The sequence below is a fragment of the Rattus norvegicus genome, chromosome 2, assembly GCF_021556685.1.
Source record: "Rattus norvegicus strain SHRSP/BbbUtx chromosome 2, alternate assembly SHRSP_T2T, whole genome shotgun sequence".
Lineage (NCBI taxonomy): Eukaryota > Metazoa > Chordata > Mammalia > Rodentia > Muridae > Rattus > Rattus norvegicus.
This window is the reverse complement of record NC_141535.1, coordinates 176336904-176359028: the sequence shown is the minus strand read 5'-3', so window position 1 is coordinate 176359028 and position 22125 is coordinate 176336904. Positions and strand designations below refer to the sequence as shown.

Below are 22125 nucleotides of genomic sequence, written 5' to 3'. Positions count from 1 at the left end.
CGAGCTGGGGTGGGGGGGGGCAGCAGGCGGGCTGGGGGGGGGGGCTGAAACAAAGAGCTGCCAATCACCTTGGAGGCATCACCAGCTTCAGGAACCAGGGGCATGGGAAAGAGTCCTAGAGCTTTCCTTGCCTCCTGCTCCTCCAGAATAGTCCTCCTCAAAGATGCTTCTCTTTACCCTGGCATCTGGTTCTTGGGAGCTTTCAACTTAACAGCGCTACCAAGTGCTACTGTTTTCTGCAAGCGGTGGTTGGAAAAGGCAGAATCCCCTGCCACTACTCGGCATTATTTCACAGTTGGCGGAAATGGATGGCAGTGGACCATCCTTTGACCATAAACTAGCTTGCTACAGCACCTAGAGGATCACGACATGAGGCCGATTGATGTGACATAGCAGATACTTTTTATTGCAGTGTGTTGTGTTCCTGACGTGCGTCCACTTTTTCCTCCATTTTCCCTCACTCTTGGGAAAAATGGAAGTCTGGAAGCGCCCGACGAGAACTAGACGAGGAAATCTAAACCATCAGAAAAGGAAAATCATCACCAGAGGCTGGATCAGAAAACTAGAAGATAGGAGCGAGGGTGGGACTGGTGTACACTGGGTACCGCGGGAAGGCCTTATCCGGGGTGAACCCAAGGGGAGCTTGGGACCAACCAGGAGTTCCCGTTACGAAGGCGACAGCCCGCGAGCCGCACCTCCCCTTCCCCCACTCCGGCCCCAGCCGGGCCTCAGCTCCGGCGCCGCCACCGCCCCTGTTTTGTTTCCATGGCGACAGGCAGCGCGAAGCCGGCTCCAAACATAACGCGCTGTGGAAAACATGCGGCTCGGGGGACCCCCCCGCAACGTCCGCTCCGGGCAGAGATTTGAGAGGTCCCGGTGTAGTCGAGGCCATGTGCAGTTTGGCAAGAGCCCCCAAAGGCCGTTAAGCCGCACCAGATGCCCCTCTTCCAAGCCCTGCTTGTCTCCGGCGGTTCGTGGCTATGCTCGGCAGAGGCACCGTGAATCTCCCAAGCGCGCCTGGACCGCAGCCCTGCTGCCTTACGGGGGCCGCCTCAGGACGAGCCCTCGGCGCTCCTCAGAAGGGCAATGCTCCACCTCCTCCAGTGCAGCCGCTTCTCCAGCCGCGAGAAGCCACGCCTCCCTAGACCTCAAACTCCGAGTGGCTACACAGGCAGAGACCAGGGGCTGTTCCTCCTGGCGAGAGAAGGCGGACGCTTATGAGAGGGTGCTTCCGGGTCAGAGAATGTGCAAGATGGCGGCGCCCATGGAGCTATTCTGCTGGTCTGGGGGCTGGGGATTGCCGTCGGTGGACCTGGATAGTCTGGCCGTGCTGGTGAGGGATTATGCATGCGTCCTCTGATCCCTGGAGAGCTGGAGTGTGTGCTCGAGCTTTGCCTAGAACCCAAACTTAAGCGTATTGAGAGAAACTGAGGCAATCAAAGGCCGACGTGGTCTCCGTGCCTCGCGCTATGATTTCCTAGAATAGATTTGTGTAACAGTGAAAATAGGCTTGGTCAAGGCTTTAGAAGATGGGTTTTAGACATTGCTTGTCAATTTATTGGCTGTGTGACCTTGGAGTAACCTCCTACTGAGCGATCTCAGTAGTCTTAGACTTAGCATTTCTGCCCTCTCAGTCCCCTTCACTTCCTTTTTTCCACTAAGAATTTATTGAGTTTAGTTTTCTTAGATCAGGCAGCCCCACGGCAAGACTGTAGGAGGAGCTTTAAAAATAGGCAGACTTGCTTCACTCCATTCTTCGGGATTATAAAAACCACTTATGCTTCTTACATTAAAACATCGCCTTGCAATACAATTTTGACCCCCATATTAATATTGTTTACAGAGAGGCAAACGTATAAGCAAATAATAAAACGATCAGGTGTATGATGTAAAGTAGGAACGGTACAGAGACTGCCAAAGTAAGTCAGTACTTCCAGGAAGAGGAGTATTTGGGAAAGCTTTTGTGAATAGGTTTTACAATGTAGATGGCAGAAGGGTAGAAATATTTTCCTAATGTGTAATTTTGGATATGGACATATAAACATGTCCATAAACTCTCTGGTCCCATTTGCCCATCTGTAAATGGGAATGGCACCCTCTTTCCACCTCTCCTTTTGGTATCAAATTGCTAAGTATAGATCATAGCACATAATTTATTGAGTCACTATTTCTTTCCTTGGTTTCTTTGTGAAGCCATATTCTGGCCTCTCTACCTTCTGCTTCCTTCCCTGCAGACCTATACCAGATTTACATGTGCTCCACTGAAGGTACACAAGATCAGCAATCCTTGGCAGAGCCCTTCAGGTATACAGTGTCCCTGTAGGGAAGGGAATGTGCAAGGGGAGGAACAGGAGGCAGGAATGTAAGGCAAATCAGTATGACTAGGCAAGCTAGATCTTTTCAATATCTTTTCAATATTAGGGACTCTGCCTGCTCTTCGAACCAGTAGTGGAAAAGTCATCACAGAACCACACAAGATCATCACCCACCTTCGTAAAGAGGTAGGTGGCTTGAATGGGGGCTGACAATGGAAGAAATCCAGCCTGTGCAGAGCAATGTTTATTTATTGAACACCAGGCACATGCCAAGGAAGATAAGCGTGCTCCAGAGCACCGAGGAGCAGCATAAGAATACAGTGTTGGGGTTGGGGATTTAGCTCAGTGGTAGAGCACTTGCCTAGCAAGCGCAAGGACCTGGGTTCGGTCCCCAGCTCCGAAAAAAAGAAAAAGGGGAAAAAAAAAAATACAGTGTTATTGTGATAAGCAGTTGACCAGATTTTAAACTTAAGGCGTTGAGGGGTGGGATAGACCAAGAAATCAAATGGGCAGGGAGGGAGAGAAATACACGGGCTGACACATGGAAAATAAAGAAGAGTAGAGAACAGCAGTTGGCTTTGGGGTGGACCAGAAAGGAATTCCTAATATATAATATTATATAATATATAATCACAGCACTTGGTAGAAGTGTGGTGACCAGAAATTTAAAATCATCTTTGGCTACATAGTGTGTTTGGGGCCAGCCTGGAACACATAAGACCTTCTCTCAAAAAAGATAAAAGTCACTGGGCAGTGGTACCAAACACCTTTAATCCCAGCACTTGGAAGGCAGAGGCAGGCAGATCTCTGTAGTTAAAGTCAGCCTGCTCTATGGAGAATTCCAGGCCAGCCTGGGCTATATCATGAGACCCTGTCAAAGGAGTATGGGGTGTAGATATTGATTTCCTTTTTTTTTTTTTTTTTTTCCCTTTTCTTTTTTTCGGAGCTGGGGACCGAACCCAGGGCCTTGCGCTCACTAGGCAAGCGCTCTACCGCTGAGCTAAATCCCCAACCCCAGATACTGATTTCTAAGGGCTATTTATCTTCTTCAGTCATGCTGGATGTAGGACTCGGGATGGACAAAGCTTAGTGCAAGGCTGGGATGTTTAAAGAATTCCAAGAGAATGGAGGGAAGCCTTAGCTCAGTTATTCCGTCATTGACCATGAGGTTAGACAGGCGATTTAACTTCTCAAAGCAATAAAGTATTTTTGTTTTATAAACATTTATTTCTCATGTTTTGGGGGTGTGTGTGTGCACACATGCTGTGACACACTTGGGGAGACCCTAGACAACTTGGTAGAATAAGCCCTATCCTTCTACTATGTGGGCCCCTGGAATGGAACTCATGTCCCTGAGCCTGACAGCAAGAACATTAACCTGCTAAGCCGTCTCACCAACCACAGTTCTTTACTTGCAAGCTAGGGTGCTCAGGCAGCCTGCTCTAAGAGGTCTGGCATTCACAGTGTTGTTCCAAGAGGGAACATACAGTCAGAAATAGAATCCTCTTTTTCATTTCTACTTTCCAGGGAGCTGGGAAAGTAATGGAAGCTTAGAGGCCTAGAGAAACAGGATCCAGATAAAAGCCAATGTTTCTGGCAGGACCTGGGTTACTTGCATATAAACACAGCCTTTTCATTTTCCAAAGGGTTTTTTTTCCTAAATTATTTCCAAATCCAACCACATGGAGAGAAAAAGATTACTGTCTCCTTCCATAAAGGAGAAACTGAGGTTCAGGAAAAATTTAAGAATCCTGTTGAAGAGGATGTGTAGGTACAAAGCTTTCTCAGTCTGCGGAGGGGGTGCTAAGGACCAGACTGAAGCCTGGAAAGGTAGGCTACACTACGATGGAAATACTGGTGGAATAAATGTACAGTAATGGTGCATATGAGTTTGGAGTGAAGTATAAGACATAGCCAAGAGCTTGGCCATAAGAGACCAGCTGGGGCTTGGGGTGGCTGGGTGTAAATCTACTGAGTTCAAGAAGGGTAAGGATGGCACCCCCTGATTCCTAAGATGGGCTGAGGTCCAGCCTGCAGTTGAGAGCTCCACTTTGCTAGCTCTGTGGTGTCTGGATCAGGAAGTTACTGTTAGAAAGTTGCTGTCAGCGGGCACACTGCCAGCTTTCCGTGGAAACTCTGGGAGCTGCTCCCACTTTGCGGCCAGGCCTTCTTTCCTCCCCCCAGTGGGTGCAGGACCTTGACAGCTAGTGGGCTCCAAAGCCCAGGCCTTCTGCCAACAGCAACAGGCTACTGGCTGGGCTGAGGCAAGGAGACCTCAGCAGGAAAGACTCCCCTCTTCTACCTCTACTGTGCTGGAGGCTAGTGTGGGGTTACTGTTCCTTCCCTACTAAAAAAGCGCCCCTGCAATCAATCAGTATTCACCTAGTGGACATTTCTTCCACAGAAGTATAATGCTGACTACGATCTGTCAGCTCGACAAGGAGCAGATACCTTAGCCTTCATTTCTCTGCTGGAGGAGAAACTACTCCCTATGCTAGTGAGTACTCCCAGCCTGCAAGGGGACATACTCAGAGTGCCAGGAGACTTAGTAGCCTGCCCGGTGTCAGGCAGCTGCACTGGCTCAGACTCTGTCTTCCTTTCTGTCTGCCCAATCCAGATCCATACTTTTTGGATAGATGCCAAGAACTATGTGGAAGTGACCCGAAAGTGGTATGCAGAGGCTATGCCCTTTCCCCTCAACTTCTTCCTGCCTGGCCGCATGCAACGCCGGCACATGGAGCGGCTGCAGCTACTGTGTGGCGAGCACAGATTGGAGAGCGAGGAGGAACTAGAAAAAGAGGTAGCTTTGGGACAAAAGAGATGAACCCTAAAGGTGACGGCTAGGAATGAGAATCTATATTGGGAAGTGTCACAGCCACATGCCGTGTGTCCTCCCTACAGCTGTATCAGGAGGCTCGGGAGTGCCTAACCCTTCTCTCTCATCGTCTGGGCTCTCGGAAGTTCTTCTTTGGAGATGCGTGAGTCTGACTCCAAGGGGGAATAAATGGATGCTGGAAGAAGATACAGGTTCAGGTGTCAAATCCTGGGCTGAGGGGCTGAGGGGCTGAGGTGTGAACAAGAGGTTCTGAGGACAGACACTGGCTCTGGTGACAGGAGGGCTGTGTGTGTGGCTAGAACCTCCTTGGTGGTACAGGAGGGTGAGGTGGGAGAGAAGCCAGGCCCAGGAGGAGACTGCTGGGCTGGGCAGCACTCAATGTGTCCTTTATGCTGCCCTGGGATAGAGCTCCATTCAGGGCCAGGCTGGCGCCACCTGGGGAGCTCCCCTACCAAATCCAGAGCTAGGTGTCCTGCTCTTCCCGGATGACCCCTTGCTGTCTGGAGCCTCCCCCTCTGAAGCAGACTTTCCTCCTGCACCATGTTGACCTCTCTGTGCAGCTGTCCACTTCCATCTGGCCCTTCTCTCTCTCTCCAGCCCTGCCTCCCTGGACGCCTTTGTTTTTAGCCATTTGGTCCTGCTGCTGCAGGCAAAGCTGCCCAGTGGGAAGCTGCAGGCCCACCTTCGGGGGCTGCAGAACCTCTGTGTCTACTGCACCCACATCCTCAACCTCTACTTTCCCCGGGATGCAAGTAAGGAGCAGATGGAGAGAATGGGCTGGGGCCAGGACCAGCTCCCACGCTCACCTTCCCTCCTTGCCTCCTAGCTGACGTGCCACCGCCTCCATGCCAGACACCAGCAGGCCCTGAGACCGAGGAGGAACCATACCGGCGGCGGACCCAGATTCTATCTGTGTTGGCAGGGCTGGCAGCCATGGTGGGCTATGCCTTGCTCAGTGGCATTGTTTCCATCCAGCGTGCAAGCCCTGCTCGGGCCCCATGCACACAGGCCTTGGACTTGGCTGAGGAGGATGAAGAGGACTGATGTTCTTGTTCCCAGGACTGATTTTTCTATTCATGCATTCCAAATGCCCCTTTGTCCCCCCATTGTTGGAGCAGCCAAAAATGGGGTGCTATCCTCAGAATAAAATTGTTTACACTAGCTGGGATCAAATATTTTCTTCTTTATGGGGCTGCTGCCATTCTTAGATGCTACAATGAGAATGTGGAGGTGCAGGCCTACCCTCTGGCACTCGGGTTGTAAAGCTGCTTCGGCCCTTAGACTGACTTACCTCGCTCCTCTGCACAGGTCCATCTTCCCTAGGCATCCCCATCTTGTGCTTCATAGATGATGAACTCACCCTGGACCTGGCTCAGCCTCCACAGGCAACTAGTACACGGCACACACTTTACAACCGTGGGAAATGGAGGGACTCTAGGGCCTCCCACCCATGCACAGCACGTACTGGAAAGACGAATAAGACACCCAAACCCTCGCCCCTGCCCCTGTGTCACTGTCAGGTCACCCAGGCCCCGCCATGCCTTCTTTAGTCACAGAGCTAACTTTCCCTTCCATGTCCGTGCTAAGCCCAGGTGCCTGCTTCGGGGTCTCCTCCCTCACTGGCGACGCCATAGGTAAGTGTGAATGGAGTAGCCAGGTGAGATGGTCTCCATGAAGCCCAGGGCAGGATCACTGATGGTAAGAGGGACATCCTTAGACGATCTGGAGAGAAGAAAAGCCAAGAATCAACCTGCTGAGGCCAAGCACCTCACACTGCTCAGGCCCAGACCTGCCCTTGTACCCAGCTTACCGGTTTAACACGACCACAACTGCAGAGCCATCAGGGCGTATCAGTGCCACTGTTTCCAAGTCGGTCTTCTCACTGGCCACCAAGCCCACTCGCTGAGATCCCTCAGGGATGAACTTGCTGAATGCGAAGACAGACATCATCAGGGGCCCCAGGCTTCCCTGGGCAACACAGCCAGACTGGTCTGAGCCTCAGCTGTGCTGCTGGGCCTTGGTCCTGTCCTCCTGCAGCACGACTCTGACATCAGTCACCTGGGGATTATCTGTGGCTCTGAGGCCAGCTAGTCACTTCCTACCTATATGGTGCAACAAATAGGGAGGGTGCCCCTCCCAGGGTTGCCACCCTAGAAACATTCCTGTTCCCTCATGGCCCGGGATGATGTAAGCCTGATACAGATGAGAGGCCTGCTATGGAATGGGATGCCCACTCGACTCACCTGAAGTGGCCGAGATGGTAGAACATGGGCTGCTTGTAAAATGTGTCTTTGGGGATGTCGACAATGATGGGGCTATCAACGAAGTTGCGGACCCAGTTGGGCCCTCCTTCAGGATTCAGGGCAAGGTTCCAGTCAGTCCATCCAGTTACGTGGTAAAGGAGGTTCTAGAGTAGAGGCCAGGGTAAAAAGGTAAAGATGGGTATCTCTAGAAAAGACAGCCCAGGATCACAGAAGGACTAGGAGTGCTTTGTTCATTTGAAGGGCCGCTCTGTCTCAGTGTCTGAGATGAGGACTGTGAAGAAGATGGAGGCACTTCAGGAGCTGAGAAGTTGGAGGCAGACATGGCTGTCAGGGTCCCAAACATGAAGAAGATCGTGAAGGAAAAGAGAATCAGGACATCCCACAGTTGCCTCAGAGAGAAAGCTGGCAAGTCAGCCGAGGAGGAAGGCCTGTGTGCCTGCGGGTATGCGATTACAAAGGGATCTCAGATGGTGTGCTCTGGGACGGGAGACGGGGCGGCTCACCGTAATGATGCTGTGACTGTACTGCATCCCTCGATCCCAGGAGCCTAACCGAACACTCTGCTCCCAGAACTTGGAGCCCACGCAGGCCTCTGAAGCAAAGAGCATCATGTTGGGGAACAAGCGGTGTGTCTCTCCTAAAGTAGCTTTGGCTGGAGCCAGGAAATCCATATACCAGTGGACAGCGATGCCATGAACGTACTTGGCTGCCTCTGGGTCAGAGAGCACCTGCACAGAGAAAGGGGAGGAGCAATTGGGACCAGAGCCACGGACCATAAGCCCTGCATGGAGGGCTGTGAGAGGGGAACTACGTGTCCTGAGAGACGGGTGGTAGGACTGAGCAACTGGAAGGCGATACACTGACAACAGTGGTTCATGGGGCCCTGGAAGTCCGGAGCAGGGTAATGCCCTGGGCAACCAGGTCCAGCCTAGGGTGTCCTGGGAGTGACAGATTGGAGCTGCTGAGGTTCTTGCCATGCAGCTGAGGAACAGAGTGTCCTATGCAAGGCTTTGCAATCCCAGCCCTGGGCAGGTAGGGACAGGTGGATCCGTGGGGCTCAGTGAGAGACTCGGTCTCAAAAACAAAAGCAGAAAAAATACACCAAGCTCAGCTGCTCGTGATGAATCGTCAGCTAAAGCCCACGCATACACCTACATGTACACAAAAAAGGAGCTGAGAGGTCAGGTATGAACGGTATGTGACTTTGATCCCAGCACTTGGGAGATAAGAGGCAAGTAGATCTCTAGGACTTCAAGGCCAGCTTGGTCTATATAACTCCAGACCAATCAAAGCTATCTAGTGAGATCCTGTCGCAAAAGGAAAAAAAAAAACTAAACAAACCAGAAGTCAGGTGTGGTGGATGCCTATAGGCCCAGCACTTACGAGTTAGGAACATGCCCACAACTTTAAGGCCAGCCTCATTTATATAGTCAAGACCCTACCTCAACCCTGACACCAGGGAAAGTACTCTAAAATTGCAGGCAGTCATTTTGAAGGATGGATTTGGAGTCCACTGGGACACCCTGGGAAGTTATAGCACTTACCACCTGTGCCCAGCGGGGTAGCAGCAGCCGCTGATCATCCAGTATGAGTAGCTTCACATCATGAGAACTGTTGGCAAGGGCTGGCCCTAGATCATGGGAAATAAAGTCTCTCTGATGTTCAGCAGTGAAGCCCAGGCATTGGAAGGGGTACCCAGTGAAGAGCCCTGCAGAGGGTTCATTCTCCGCTGTCACTGCCCAGAATTTGATGTTGTGTGTAGCATAAGCATCCAGAAACCTGGCAAGAGAGAAAGGGCATGAGTGATCAAGGCCAAGAAAGTGGACAAGACATGGGCGATAGGTAAAACTACAAACTGAAAGGCAGGGAATGTTGAAAAAAGGAGCCAGAGGTCAAGCTGGAAGTGGAGCAGGTCAAGGGGTACAATGCAGACTAAGGTGTCCAAAAGGGAGACTGGTCCAGACCCCATGGCCCTGAGGATCCCTTACTTGACAAAGTAATTGGCCCAGGCCTCGTGATAGATATCCCCTGGGTGACCCTTGAGTGACCCTTTCCCATTCACTGCTCCATTGGTCTTGAGCCAAGTGGGTGATGTCCAGGGACTGGCAAAGAGTGAAATGGGGCGTGGGGACATCTTCAGGGCTCGGTGAATCAGGGGTATCTGGAGACAAACAGTCAAGAGAGAGACACCCAGAGCTGGAACACATACTAGTTCAACCAGTGTATCAGGTCCAACCATCAGCCCCCACCCTCTTACCCCCAAGTCAGATAGGCTGTAGAAGGTTCCACATTGCTCTAGACAGCTCTAACCTGGACCTTCCCAGCCCCAAGACAGCAATACCAACAGGGCTGAAGCAACTGCAATGCCCACCTTGAGCTTGGTGTCTTCCTCCGGGAGGCTGAAGTTGGATAACTGGAAGTCATTAGGGGTGTCAGCATAGGTGTAGATGCGGATGGAGAAGTCACAACTGGCCATGGGTACCCGGATGATGTTATACTCAATGCCTGCAGGAAAGGATGGCCCAGATAGGGAGGTCTGAATCAATAGGAGAGTATGAAGCGAGCGTGGTGGCACCACGCCTGGAATCCCATCCCTCCAGAGGCTGAGGCAGCCGGATCAATGTGAGCAAGCCAACCGGGGCTACAAGGCAAGGCCCTGTCTCATAATAAATAAAATAAAATAAAATAAGGCGAGTATGAAAACTGGCTTGAATCAGTTGTCCTCCACAGAGTCTCATTCAGAGCCAGGGTCTAGGTGTGGAATTGTGGAGAATCAGTGGCACTGAGTCAGGTACACTTGGTGGCATCTGCTTGTAATCCCAGCCCTTAGAAAACTAAGAGTCCAAGGCTAGTCATGGCTACACAGTATTCGAGGGAAGCCTGATCTACAGAAAGTAAGGGAGGAAGGGGACAAAGAGAAAGAGGGGAAAACAGAGGCAGGCTGGGGATGTAGTTCAGGGGGCTGAATGCTTGCCAGGGGTGCATGAAGCCTGAGTCTGCGCTCCAACACTGTATAAAACAGGGGAACTCCAGCATTCGGGAAATGTGACGCCGGAGGGTCAGAAGTTCAAAGTCTGATATCACTGACTGCAGTAGATTTGAGTCTTGAATACATGAGACTCACTCAAAGAGGGACTGAGAGGAGAGGGGAGAAGAAAAGGAAGGGAGGCAAATGTCAGGGGGAAATATGGAAGCGAGAGCAAAAAGCCTGGCAAGACAGCTCAGTGGGTAGGGTAAGAGTTTTTCCTGCCAAGCCTGCAAGACCTGAATCATGATCCAAATGGTGGAAGGAGACAGAGGACACCTGCAAATTGTCCTCTGACCTCCTCACTCATGCACAGCACATACAACAGATAATAAAATGTAATTTAAAAAAAAAAAAACTGAGGGGTTGGGGATTTAGCTCAGTGGTAGAGCGCTTGCCTAACAAGCACAAGGCCCTGGGTTCGATCCCCAGCTCCGAAAAAAAGAAAAAAAAAAAAACTGAAATAAAGCCAGGCTATAAAGAAGGGCATACATTACAGTGTGCCATCCTGCTCCGCCCTTTCTCACCTTCGCTAGAGAAGTAGGACTTGAGTAGCAGTTTCTGAGCCGGGGGGGACAAGGCAAGGATGTTGAGCGCAGTGGCATCTGTCATGGCACCTCCAAATCCTTTCACTTTCTGGAACTTCTCTTCTGGCTGCAAGGTTAGTAGGAGCCCTGGAAGAAGAAGGGGGAAATCAGTCCAGATCACTATCACTACAGTGACTTTGGGGTCCAGGTTTGGAGGGGCAGATAAAGGAGCTACCTGTGCCAGTGCGGTTGGCCTGGATGGACCCGGTACTCAGCTCCATCCGACGTCCGCTTCGAGTACTCTCATAACGGCTGAAGGTACCCAGAGCCGGTAAGGTCAGGGGGTCAAGAGAGTCACAGTACGTTGCATTGCAGACACAGACCACTGAGCTGTAGCCAAAACTTTTGGGGATGCAGGGTTGGGCACCTAGAAAGCAGGGCACAAGCACAGGCAAGCATCAAAGTAGGTTTATGGGGGACTGAGCATGCTAGTTAAGGAGTCTGAACAACAATTAAAAAAAAAAATAAGGGGACGGGGATTTAGCTCAGTGGTAGAGCGCTTGCCTAGCAAGCACAAGGCCCTGGGTTTGGTCCCCAGCTCCGAAAAAATAAAAATAAAAAAATAAAAATAAATAAAAATAAATAAATCCTTCCCCTGTACTCCTTGTGCCCAAAGATGTCTCAGGCACTCTAAGGGCCTTACAGAGTCCCTACTGAAAGTCCACCATCATAGTGAAAGGCCCCAGAGGACTATGGGGAAGGAAACACCGTCATGCCTCCATCCCCATCCTCGACTCACCATATGCCCAAGATATGGCCTGAAATAGGAAGAGTCCTATGAACCTGGCAGCCATGACACCAGGACGCTTCTGAGAAGGAAATGAGGAAATGAATGTAAGACTCTCTATCCTGCGACCACTCTCCTGGCCAGAGTTTAGCCGCCTGTGGATGTTTACAGCATGGGCTCCCACCTTTATTAGTGACCAGACAATGTCCTTAGACACTGGAGGGGTCTTGCTTTTACTCGGTTGCCCACTCCAAAGAGGGCTCTCTTCACTCTTTCCCCCACATCCATTTCAGCCTTCAGTCCTCCCTCCACCCGTGCTTTACTCCAAGAGCATGATGCCCTGAATTAAAAAAATAAAATCTGAACTCACTGAATTCCCTAATCTGGATGGGCAGAATTCCAGAAGCAAGACTGACCAGGCAAATTGTAGCCCTGCTTCCTTACCTCTGGAAGATCTTGAGAACTTGAGCTCCTCAGGATCAGTGGATAAGAAGATTGTAGCAGTTTCAGAGTCTTGGAGAGTTAGAAGATCTACCAAATAAAACAAGTATATTGACAGATACCATATCTATTGGAGCCGGACTAGCACAGCAATTCCGGCTTAAAGGGGAGGACAGAGTCACGTGATGACTAAACCAGTCACGTGATGCTGGAAGTGAGGCAATCGAAGCCATATTTGTGATGGGCAGCTGGATCCGTCCAGGCTGTTCATTCATTGTATACCCTGTGAGGTTTTGGGAGGCTTAAAGGATGACAGCTTTAGGAAGAGAATTCTAACAAGGATTTTATGAACAGCTGAGTAGAGGCTCCTAAATCCAAGACAGAGAGGATTTCTAGCCTCTAAGGGACACTGTATTCACATGCACATACCGTCACACAGATATAATTTAAAAATAAAAACAAAATTTAAAAGACCCCACATACAGCCTGGCAGTGGTGGCACATGCCTTTAAATTTGGCACTTGGGAGGAGGAGGCAGGGGGATCCCTTCGAGTTCAAGGCCAGCCTGGTCTACAGAGCAATTTCCAGGACAACCAGGGTTATTACACAGATAAACCCTATCATGAAAAACGACAAACCCTCACATATACACAATCTTTGCTCTAAAGAGACTAGTGAGACACATGAGTCAGATACTTACAGAGTTACAGATGAAGACAGACAGAAATGTTGACAGGTGCACTCACAGGACTCCTTGAGAGGAAAAAGGACCCTTCTCAGACAGCTGGTGGCAGCAGTTCCAATGAACTGCAGGGAGCTGCTGTCTGTCTCGCTCTGGATAGCAGGCCTGAGGGAGGAGTAGTCAGTCCTCACTGGCCCTTTCTACATTCCTTTGTGTCATCATCGGATGCTGGCTAGAAAGCTACTCATCTTTCCTGACAAGAAACTGGAGGGTTGGGAATTTAGCTCAGTGGTAGAGCACTTGCCTAGCAAGCACAGGTCCCTGGGTTCGTTCCTCAGCTTCCGGAGGGGGGAAAAAAAAGAAACTGGAAAATGCTGTCTATCTTTGGTGGACACAAAAAGAGAGCTGTCCTTGAGGTTTCTTTGTAAATCACATCAAATAAGATTTATTAGCAGTGACACATACCATATGATCTGACTAATTCCAGGTTTCTAAGCCTGTTTCCACACTTGCCCAACACAGACACTAGCACAACCTCACAGAGGCATTACTAGAGTTAGCAAGATAAGCCAAGTGAAGCATGTAATTAGAATCAGGAGCGTTATGCTTGTTGAATGAGGCTTTTATAATCACGACACTGAAGTCTTTATCACATAACCTTCAAAAAGTTGATTACTGCTCTGGCAGTATTGAAGCATAGTTTCTACGAGATGCATTGATTTGAATCCTGGCAACTCACAACGGTGTACTGTTTGTTTATCATGTTAAGACTCAGTAAATCAATTCCTCTAAGCCTGCTCCTTATCCATGAGGAGGGATCAAGCCGCCTCCTAGGGCTATTGTGAGATGAAGAGCAACTAGGTGTGGTTATGATAGAACTGCACACGATTGTTGCAAGTAAGCAGGCCAGTGTTTATGTGGGAAACCTTCAAGGAAACGTCTGACTTGTTCTAGGCAGCCTCACAGCCTTTCAGTATCTATTATGTCACAGGGATTAGTGCCGGGTTGTTATAGTAAACTTAACTACTGTATGACTACGGCTGTCTGTATCCACCCTTTTAAGACTTCCTGATTTCCAGGAAGTGGGACTGATTTCCGTCTATTTCATTCATCCACAATTCCCCAGTTGTGTGTTTGTGGCCTTAATACATAACACACAACAAGCACTCTGACATCTCTAGCCAGAGCTGATTTCTCTTTCTTTTTCTTTTCTTTCTTCTTCCTTTTTCTTTTCTTTTTCCTTTTCTTTTTTAGACAGGTTTCTCTGTGTAGCCCTGGCTATTCCTGAAATTGCTCTGTAGACTAGGCTGGCCTTGAACTCAAATCCACCTGCCTTGCCTCTTGAGTGCCGGGTATGGACTTTTGGAAGTATGGACTTGGGCTGGAGAGATGGCTCAGCGGTTAAGAGCACCCGACTGCTCTTCCAGAGGTCCTGAGTTCAATTCCCAGCAACCACATGGTGGCTCACAACCATCTGTAAAGAGATCTGATGCCCCCTTCTGGTGTGTCTGAAGATACTTACAGTGTACTTATAAATAATAAATGAATAAATCTTTAAAAAAAAAAAAAGAAGTATGGACTTGGGGTTGGGGATTTAGCTCAGTGGTAGAGCGCTTGCCTAGCAAGCGCAAGGCCCTGGGTTTGGTCCCCAGCTCCGAAAAAAAGAACCAAAAAAAAAAAAAAAAAAAAAAAAACTCAGCTCTGGCAGAGTGGTGATAGTCCATACTTCTTTTTTTTATTTTTTTGGGTTCTTTTTTTTCGGAGCTGGGGACCAAACCCAGGGCCTTGCGCTTGCTAGGCAAGCGCTCTACCACTGAGCTAAATCCCCAGCCCCTCAGAGCTGAGTTTTGAAGTGTGTATTTATACTTAACTGTTTTATCTCTTTATTTCCTTTTTTAAGATTTATTTATTTTATTTATATGTTAGTATACTGTAGTTCTCTTCAGATATTTCAGAAGAGAGCATCCTGTTACAGATGGTTGTGAGCCACCATGTGGTTGCTGGGATTTGAACTCAGGACCTCTGGAAGAGCAGTCAGTGCTCTTAACCGCTGAGCCATCTCTCCAGCCCATGTCTTTATTTCCTTAACACTAGGCTTTATTTATTATTTTTGTGTGTATGGGTGTTTTGCCTACATGTATGTCTGTACACCATGTGAATGCCTGGGGCCACAGAGAGGAAAGAGGATGTTGGATCCACTGGAGTTACAGACAGTTGTGAGGCACCATGTAGGTTCTGAGAGTTGAACCCAGGTCCCCTGGAAAAACAGCAGTGCTATTAGCTGTACATAAACCCAGAGTAAGAGTATAAGAGGGAATCAAATAGACTTTGTGGGCCAACCCAGAATGGGTCCTTTCTTTTCTTCTCATTTCTTTTCTTTTCTGTTGTTTCTTTCTTTGCTGTTGTTTGGAGGCTAGATGTCACTATTAGCTCTGGCTATCCTGGAACTCACTATATAAAGCACAGTGCCCTGAGCTCACAGAGCCTGCCTCTGTCTACCTCCCGAGCACTGGAATTAAAGGCCTGTGCCACCACACTAGGCAGAATGGGTCTTTCAACTCCAGTGTCTAAGCTAGGGGTATACTTAGTAGTTTTGTGGTCTGTTTTTTTTTTAAGATTTATTTATTTATTTAATGGATGTGGATATATTGTCACTGTCTTCAGACACACCAGAAGAAGGCATCAGATCACATTACAGATGGTTGTGAGCCACCATGTGGTTGCTGGGAATTGAACTCAGGACCTCTGGAAGAGCAGGTCGGTGCTCTTAACCACTGAGCCATCTCTCCAGCCCCTGTTTTTTTTTTTTTTTTTTTTAAATTTTGTTTTTATATTTAGTTGTTTTTCTTCTTTCTTGAATTAGGGTCTCACTGTAGTCCAGCCTAGCCTGGAACTTGTAATAATCTCTGTGGCTTTGTCTCCAAGTGCTGAGATTGCAGAAGTGTGATATAACACCCAATGTGTCAGATGTCACTTTCTCTAGTGACACATATACACAAAAACCCAAAATAAACCATCCTGTGATATAAACTCATAGCCCCATATAGCTCTTATGTCTAGCTTACAGCAATTGCCATCGGTTGTGTGAGGATCTACGTCTATCTGTGAGTTGCTGCTAATCTTAGGTAGAGCCTAATTTTGTTTCAGTAGGAACTTGATTGTTGGCCTGGCCAGTGGTGGCACACACCTTTAATCCCAGTGCTCAGGAAGCTGAGGCAGGTGGGTCTCTGAATTCGAGGTCAGCCTGTTATACAGAGTGAGTTCCAGGATAGCCAGGGTGACACAGAGAAACCCTGTCAAAAAAAAATTGTTTTTTCACTATGTAGCCTGGACTAGAACAGGCTCAGTAAATCAGGTTAGCCTCGAACTCAGAGAGATCTGCCTGCCTATAAGTGCTGAGATTAAAGACTTGCATAACCATGCCCAGATCATGGTTTATTGTGTTTTTGGTGGGGCAGGAGGATGATAACATGTGTGTGGAGGTCAGAAGACAACTTTCTAGAGTTTGTTTTTCCTTCTGTGTTTACAATGTGTTCCAGCAATGGTTGAGCCATCTGGCCCACCTTTCACACACACACACACACACCCCTTTTAAAAATTAAATTTATGTCCTGTTGTATTTACTCAGTTATTGAATGTGTGTGCATTTCCCCAGGTGCACTCACGTGGATATCAGAGTGACAAGTATCTTTGCAACTATGCTAGTTTGCTTCTGTGATACACACCATAACTAAAAGCAACTTGGGGAGGAAAGGGTTCATTTCATTTTACCACTCCTAGACATAATCCATCACGGAGGAAAGTCAGGTTAGGCGCTTAAAGTAGAAACTGGAATGATGACTGTGCCCTATGGTTTGCTCCGCCTCTTACTTAAACCTAGGACCACCTACCTGTCCAGGGGTAGAGAGTAGTAATACCACACAGTGCGCTGGATCTTCTCATACCAACCAAAAATCAAAAATACGATTCCTTAGATGAGAATCTCTCTTCCCAGATGTCTAGATTTGTGTCAAAGTGACAAAAACTAACTAGCACAGCAACTGATAATAACAGGATGGTTCCGTGCAAATGCGGGAAAGAAAATTAAGATACCAAACCTAGTATCAATTAATTCAGCCTGAGATCTAATCGGAGAAACAGCAGCCCCAACCGGAGGCTAAAGGAAATCACAGCAGTCGAAAGGCGAGTGGGCGGGACACTGTACGGGAGCCGGGACCCGGTGTGAGGCGGGGTGGGGCGAGGTGTAGAGTCGGGGTGTGGACCGTGGGAGGGGTCGGGGGAGGGGGCGGGAAAAGGACCGGTGGGGTTGGACATCCTGGAGAACCGAAGCGGGGCGGTCCATAAAAGCTAGAAGTAGCTAGAGGCCCGGGCTGAGCGTGAGACTTGAGTCCGGGGAGCGTAAGGTGGGCGGGGCGCGAGGCGTGTTCCCCTCTGAGCCTGCGCGTTAAGAGTTGCAGTACCAAAATGCGCAGACGCCAAGTTGGAGGCTACGACTTCAGTTTAGTAAGGAGATAAAGGCTCCTTAGAAAGTGGGATCCCAGGCCTTCTCCTACTCTTCATTGGTTCTCCTGGGACAGAGTTGTCTAACTGACAAGTGAAGCCCACGTGAGGCCTAAGCTTGTTCTTGGGCTACTGTGTAGACTACCCAGGCAAGGGTTGAGGCAAGGGTGGGTGGCTTATGCAGCACTGTGTCTGTAGGACCAAACTCTGCTAATAGGTTAGGAGGGGCGATTGGGTTTGCACAGTGAGCTTACCCTGTAAGCTCAAATCAAGATTCCAGAGTTTACTCCTTAGGGAACCACAGCATCAAATCTCCAGAAACTGCCCCTGTGGGGCAGTGTTCATTTACCTCCCACTTGTTTTTGGTGTCCTGGCTGCGTACCAACCTTCCTGAGGCTACACTGTCCTTGTGAATTATTCAAGAGGCCTTGCAGCCTGACATCATCTCTGGGCAGTGCCTCTCCCTTTTCCCATTCCTGGAGGGCATCTTGCTGCTCCCACAGTTGTAGGAACCTAAAACTCTTTTACGAGTAGGGATTATTTTGGTTTTAATTTTCGAGACAGGGTGTTTCTACCCTGTTCTGCCTGGCCTTGGACGTTCGACCATCCTGCTGCCTCAGCCTCTCAGTGAGATTACAGGGGTGATCCACCAGGACTGGCATACTAGTGTTAGTTAAAGATGGATACACTGTGTCAGGGATACTGAGTAAATTCCTGATCTGGAATTTGTCTTCTATGGTATTTTTAAAAGCAGGGTGCGTGGGGGTGGGGGGTGCTGGAGAGATGGCTCAGCAGTTAAGAGTATTTCCTGCCCTTCCAGAGGACGGGGTAGCATCCACATCCTGTATCTCACAGCTGCTGATAACTCCAGGGACACCAGACTGAGTGAGTATACACATAATAAAAATACATCTTAAAACCAAGCGTGCTGGCCCACATCTCAGTAAAGCAGAAAAACAGGGAGATCTGTGCGTTTGAGGCCAGTCTGGTCTACACACGAGTTCTTGGACAGCCAGAGCTATGTAGAGAGACTCTGCTAATAATAATGATTAGTAATAATTAATGATGGTTTGTATACGCTTGACCCAGGGAGTGGCACTATTAGGAGGTGTAGCCTTGTTGGAGTAGGTGTGTCACTGTGGACATGGGCTTAATACCCTCATCCTAGCTGCCTGGAAATCAGTATTCTGCTAGAAGCCTTCAGATGAAGATGTAGAACTCTCAGCTCTGTCTGCACCATGCCTGCCTGGATGCTGCCATGTTCCTGCCTGGATGATACTGGACTGAACCCCTGAACCTGTAAGCCAGTCTTAATTAAATATTGTTCTTATAAGAGTTGCGTTGGGGGGGCTGGGGATTTAGCTCAGTGGTAGAGCGCTTACCTAGGAAGCACAAGGCCCTGGGTTCGGTCCCCAGCTCCAAAAAAAAGAACCAAAAAAAAAAAAAAAAAAAAGAGTTGCGTTGGTCATGGTGTCTGTGCACAGCAGTAAAACCCTAAGACAGTAATAATAGTGATGATGATGATGATGATGGTGATTAATGTTAAAAAAGAAAAAAGGTAGCTGGGTTTTGTTTTATTTGCTTTATGTGGCACTGATCCCAGGGCCTCAAATGCTAGGCAAGTACTCCAGCCCTAGACTTAAAATAATGAAAAATAAAAGATTTTTATATTTTTTTATTTTTTTAAAGGATTTATTTATTTTATATATATGAGTACACTGTTGCTGTCTTCAGACACACCAGAAGAGGGCATCTGATCCCATTACAGATGGTTGTGAGCCACCATGTGGTTGCTGGGAATTGAACTCAGGACCTCTGGAAGAGCAGTCGGTGCTCTTAACTGCTGAGCCATCTCTCCAGCCCTTGTTTATTTTTATGTGTGCCTGCATGTATGTGTGTGTACCATGATCGTGCAAGAGCCTGCAAAGACCAAAAGACAGCTTCATATCCCCTGGAACTCGGTTGCAGATGCTTGTTGGCCAGCAGGTGAGGCTGGGGACCCAGGCCAGTACCTTTGAGCTATGTTTCCAATTCCTTGATTTAAAAAAAAAAATTGTTTTAGAGGCAAGGTCTTTGTGTGAACTCCTCAGCCTGTACAGGCTAAGCAGACCTTGAATATCCGCTGGTCAGCTACATCTTTGTAGCTCTGTTTGCCTGAACTCACTAAATAGGCCAGGCTGGCCTGGACCTCACAGACAGCTACCTGCTACTGACTCTGAGGACTGGGATTAAATGACTGTGTGCCACAGCTGGCCCAACAGCCTCTTGATTTGATTTGATTTGATTTTTGAGTGTGTATGATTGGTTTTGTGTGCATGTATGTTTGTGCACAATGTAATGCTGTGTCCTCAGAGGCCAGAGGAGGGCATCAGATTCCCCAGGAACCAATTGTCACTGCCATGTGGGTGCTAGAATGGGATCCAGATAGATCCTCTGGAAGAGCAACCGTGCTCTTAACCACTGAACCAGTTCTCCAGAGCCTTTAAACCTATCACTCCCAAGCCGCATCCCCAGAAGCGGCTCAGTTTGTGAGTACTCCCAACCCTGCTGACCTGAGTTTAATCCCTGAGACTCACATGCTGGAAGGAGAACAGACTACTACATATTGTCTTCTGACTCCCACACTTACACACATATGTGTACTGTGGTGTACATGTGCAAACACACACACACACACACACACACACACACACATGCATGAGAGGAGGGTTTGGGAATAAAAAAGTCTTTAAAACAGACAGACAAACACGAAAACACTAGGGAGCTAGAGAGGTACCGGAAGTGGAAATACGGCTGCTCTTCTAGGAGACCTAGGTTCTAGTCTCAGCAGTCACATGGTAGTTCACAGTTCTCTGTGACTCCAGGTCCAAAGAGTCTATGGCCTCTTCTGGCCTCCAAGCAAGTATACTACACAAGAGCTGCAAATATATATATACATATACACACACACACATATAAACACATACACATACATATATACATGCACATACATATACACATATATACACACACATATATAAACACATATATAACACATACATATACATATATACATGCACATACATATACACATATACACACATATATAAACACATACATATACATATATACATGCACATACATATACACATATACGTATATATGTATATATATAAAACTATAGTTGCTTGATGGCATATACCTTGGATCAGGAAGCAGAGGCAGTCAGGATTCCTGTGAGTTAAAGATCATCCCAGTCTACATAGTGAGTTCTAGGACAGCCAGCACTACATAGTGAAAATTAGTCTTAAACAAACAAACAAACAAATAAGAGAGTGGTAGGAAGAAACAGAAAATGTTTCTCTTTCTTCCCTTTTTTTCTTCCTTCCTCCCTCCCTCTCTCTCTCTCTTTCTTTCTTTCTCTCTCTCTCTCTCTCTCTCTCTCTCTCTCTCTCTCTCTCTCTTTTTCTTTCTTTCACAGGGTTTCTCTGTGTAGCCCCTGGCAGACCAGGTTATGCAGGAACTCAGAGAGATCTGCTTGCCTCTGCCCCAACCCTCGCCAGGGCTGAGGTGTGCATCTGTACAGTCCTGCAAAAATATTCCTTAACGAAAGGGTAAGAGCTGGTTAAGACTGGAAATGAGGGGCTGGAGAGATGGCTCAGTGGTTGAGAGCCCCAACTGCTCTTCCAGAGGTTCTGAGTTCAATTCCCAGCAACCACATGGTGGCTTACAACCATCTGTAAAGAGATCTGATGCCCTCTTCTGGTGTGTCTGAAGACAGCTACGGTGTACTTATAATATGTATTATAATAAATGAACAAAATTAAAAAAAAAAGACTGGGGGGGGGGGTTGGGGATTTAGCTCAGTGGTAGAGCGCTTGCCTAGGAAGCGCAAGGCCCTGGGTTCGGTCCCCAGTTCCAAAAAAAAAAAAAGACTGGAAATGAGTGAGGACATCAGCTGTGCTGGGATAAAGTTCTTGGTGCTGGGAGACATTCTGCCTGGGGTAAAGTGGACCAGGAGATTGAAGACTAACTCAATTTATTTAATTAGAGATAAGATCTTACTGTATAGTCTAGGCTAACATCAAACTATGCAGCCCAGCCTGACTTCTGATTCTGAAAGTTTTATAAAATCAGCTCTGAGGAGAATTTTATTAGAGCTTAGTGTTTGCAAGGGAAACCATTCGTAATGCAAGCTGTACCTCTTGGCAGCTTTCGGGAGATGGGAGATGGAGACGAGGACAGGAGAAAGAGATGCCTTTTGACTTAGGCCAGCAATGTCCAGCAATGCAGGTGCATCGAGCACACGTGCGGCAGAGACGTGGCTTCTGGAAGCAGGAAGAAGCTTCAGCAGAAGAGCGCAGAAACCCAAAATTTCCGGGAAAATATACTTAGATGGTTTTATTGTTGTTTATGGATTTGTTTATTTGCTTGTTTGGGGGGGGACTAAGAGATGACTTATTCTGGAGCCACAATGCATGACCATGGCCCAGGGACAAGGATTAGGTTACCCCAACTTCCATAGACCAGCATGGAAGTAGTCTCATGGTTTCCCAGAAAGTCATACTTCAGGTGCTGGAGAGATGGCTCAGCGGTTAAGAGCACTGACTGCCCTTCCAGAGGTCCTGAGTTCAAATCCCAGCAACCACATGGTGGCTCACAACCATCTGTAATGGGATCCAGTGCCCTCTTCTGGTGTCTGAAAACAGCTGTAGTGTATCCATATACATAAAATAAGTAAATAAAAAAAAAAAAGTCATACATCAAGG

General features: G+C 48.1%; 2 protein-coding genes, 1 long non-coding RNA gene and 1 other non-coding gene across 19 annotated transcripts; 3 read left to right on the top strand and 1 right to left on the bottom strand.

Annotated features, from left to right (window-relative positions):
* The first annotated feature begins 107 nt into the window (after positions 1–107).
* On the top strand, positions 108–6312 carry Mtx1 (Metaxin 1). 3 transcript variants are annotated; one of them, NM_001399239.1, is made up of 8 exons: positions 709–1333; positions 2235–2304; positions 2422–2501; positions 4720–4812; positions 4933–5115; positions 5217–5293; positions 5749–5903; positions 5978–6312. In NM_001399239.1, the coding sequence occupies exons 1-8, from the start codon at positions 818–820 to the stop codon at positions 6193–6195; spliced, it is 1392 nt and encodes a 463-aa protein (NP_001386168.1). In that variant the 5' UTR covers positions 709–817; the 3' UTR covers positions 6196–6312. The 3 variants fall into 3 exon arrangements, with proteins under 3 accessions (XP_087475775.1, NP_001386168.1, NP_001094137.1); XM_087619649.1 differs by having other exon boundaries at positions 108–1333; positions 4720–5115; NM_001100667.2 differs by lacking the exon at positions 4720–4812.
* On the bottom strand, positions 3522–17282 carry Gba1 (glucosylceramidase beta 1). 3 transcript variants are annotated; one of them, XM_087633704.1, is made up of 12 exons: positions 16768–17282; positions 12199–12285; positions 11767–11836; positions 11203–11394; positions 10968–11114; positions 9787–9920; positions 9404–9576; positions 8960–9194; positions 7919–8143; positions 7395–7558; positions 6962–7078; positions 3522–6873 (listed from the first exon to the last, which is right to left on the bottom strand). In XM_087633704.1, the coding sequence occupies exons 3-12, from the start codon at positions 11819–11821 to the stop codon at positions 6768–6770; spliced, it is 1548 nt and encodes a 515-aa protein (XP_087489830.1). In that variant the 5' UTR covers positions 11822–11836; positions 12199–12285; positions 16768–17282; the 3' UTR covers positions 3522–6767.
* Positions 10806–10880, top strand: Trnav-aac42 (transfer RNA valine (anticodon AAC) 42). The gene has a single exon. It is a non-coding gene; the product is annotated as a tRNA-Val (tRNA).
* LOC102550011 (uncharacterized) lies at positions 17051–22123 on the top strand. 12 transcript variants are annotated; one of them, XR_015676431.1, is made up of 4 exons: positions 17051–17280; positions 18198–18262; positions 18467–18676; positions 21569–22123. It is a non-coding gene; the product is annotated as an uncharacterized LOC102550011 (long non-coding RNA). The 12 variants fall into 12 exon arrangements; XR_015676426.1 differs by having other exon boundaries at positions 17180–17280; positions 18546–18676; XR_015676418.1 differs by lacking the exon at positions 17051–17280 and adding an exon at positions 17348–17380 and having other exon boundaries at positions 18546–18676.
* The last annotated feature ends 2 nt before the right edge of the window (positions 22124–22125 follow it).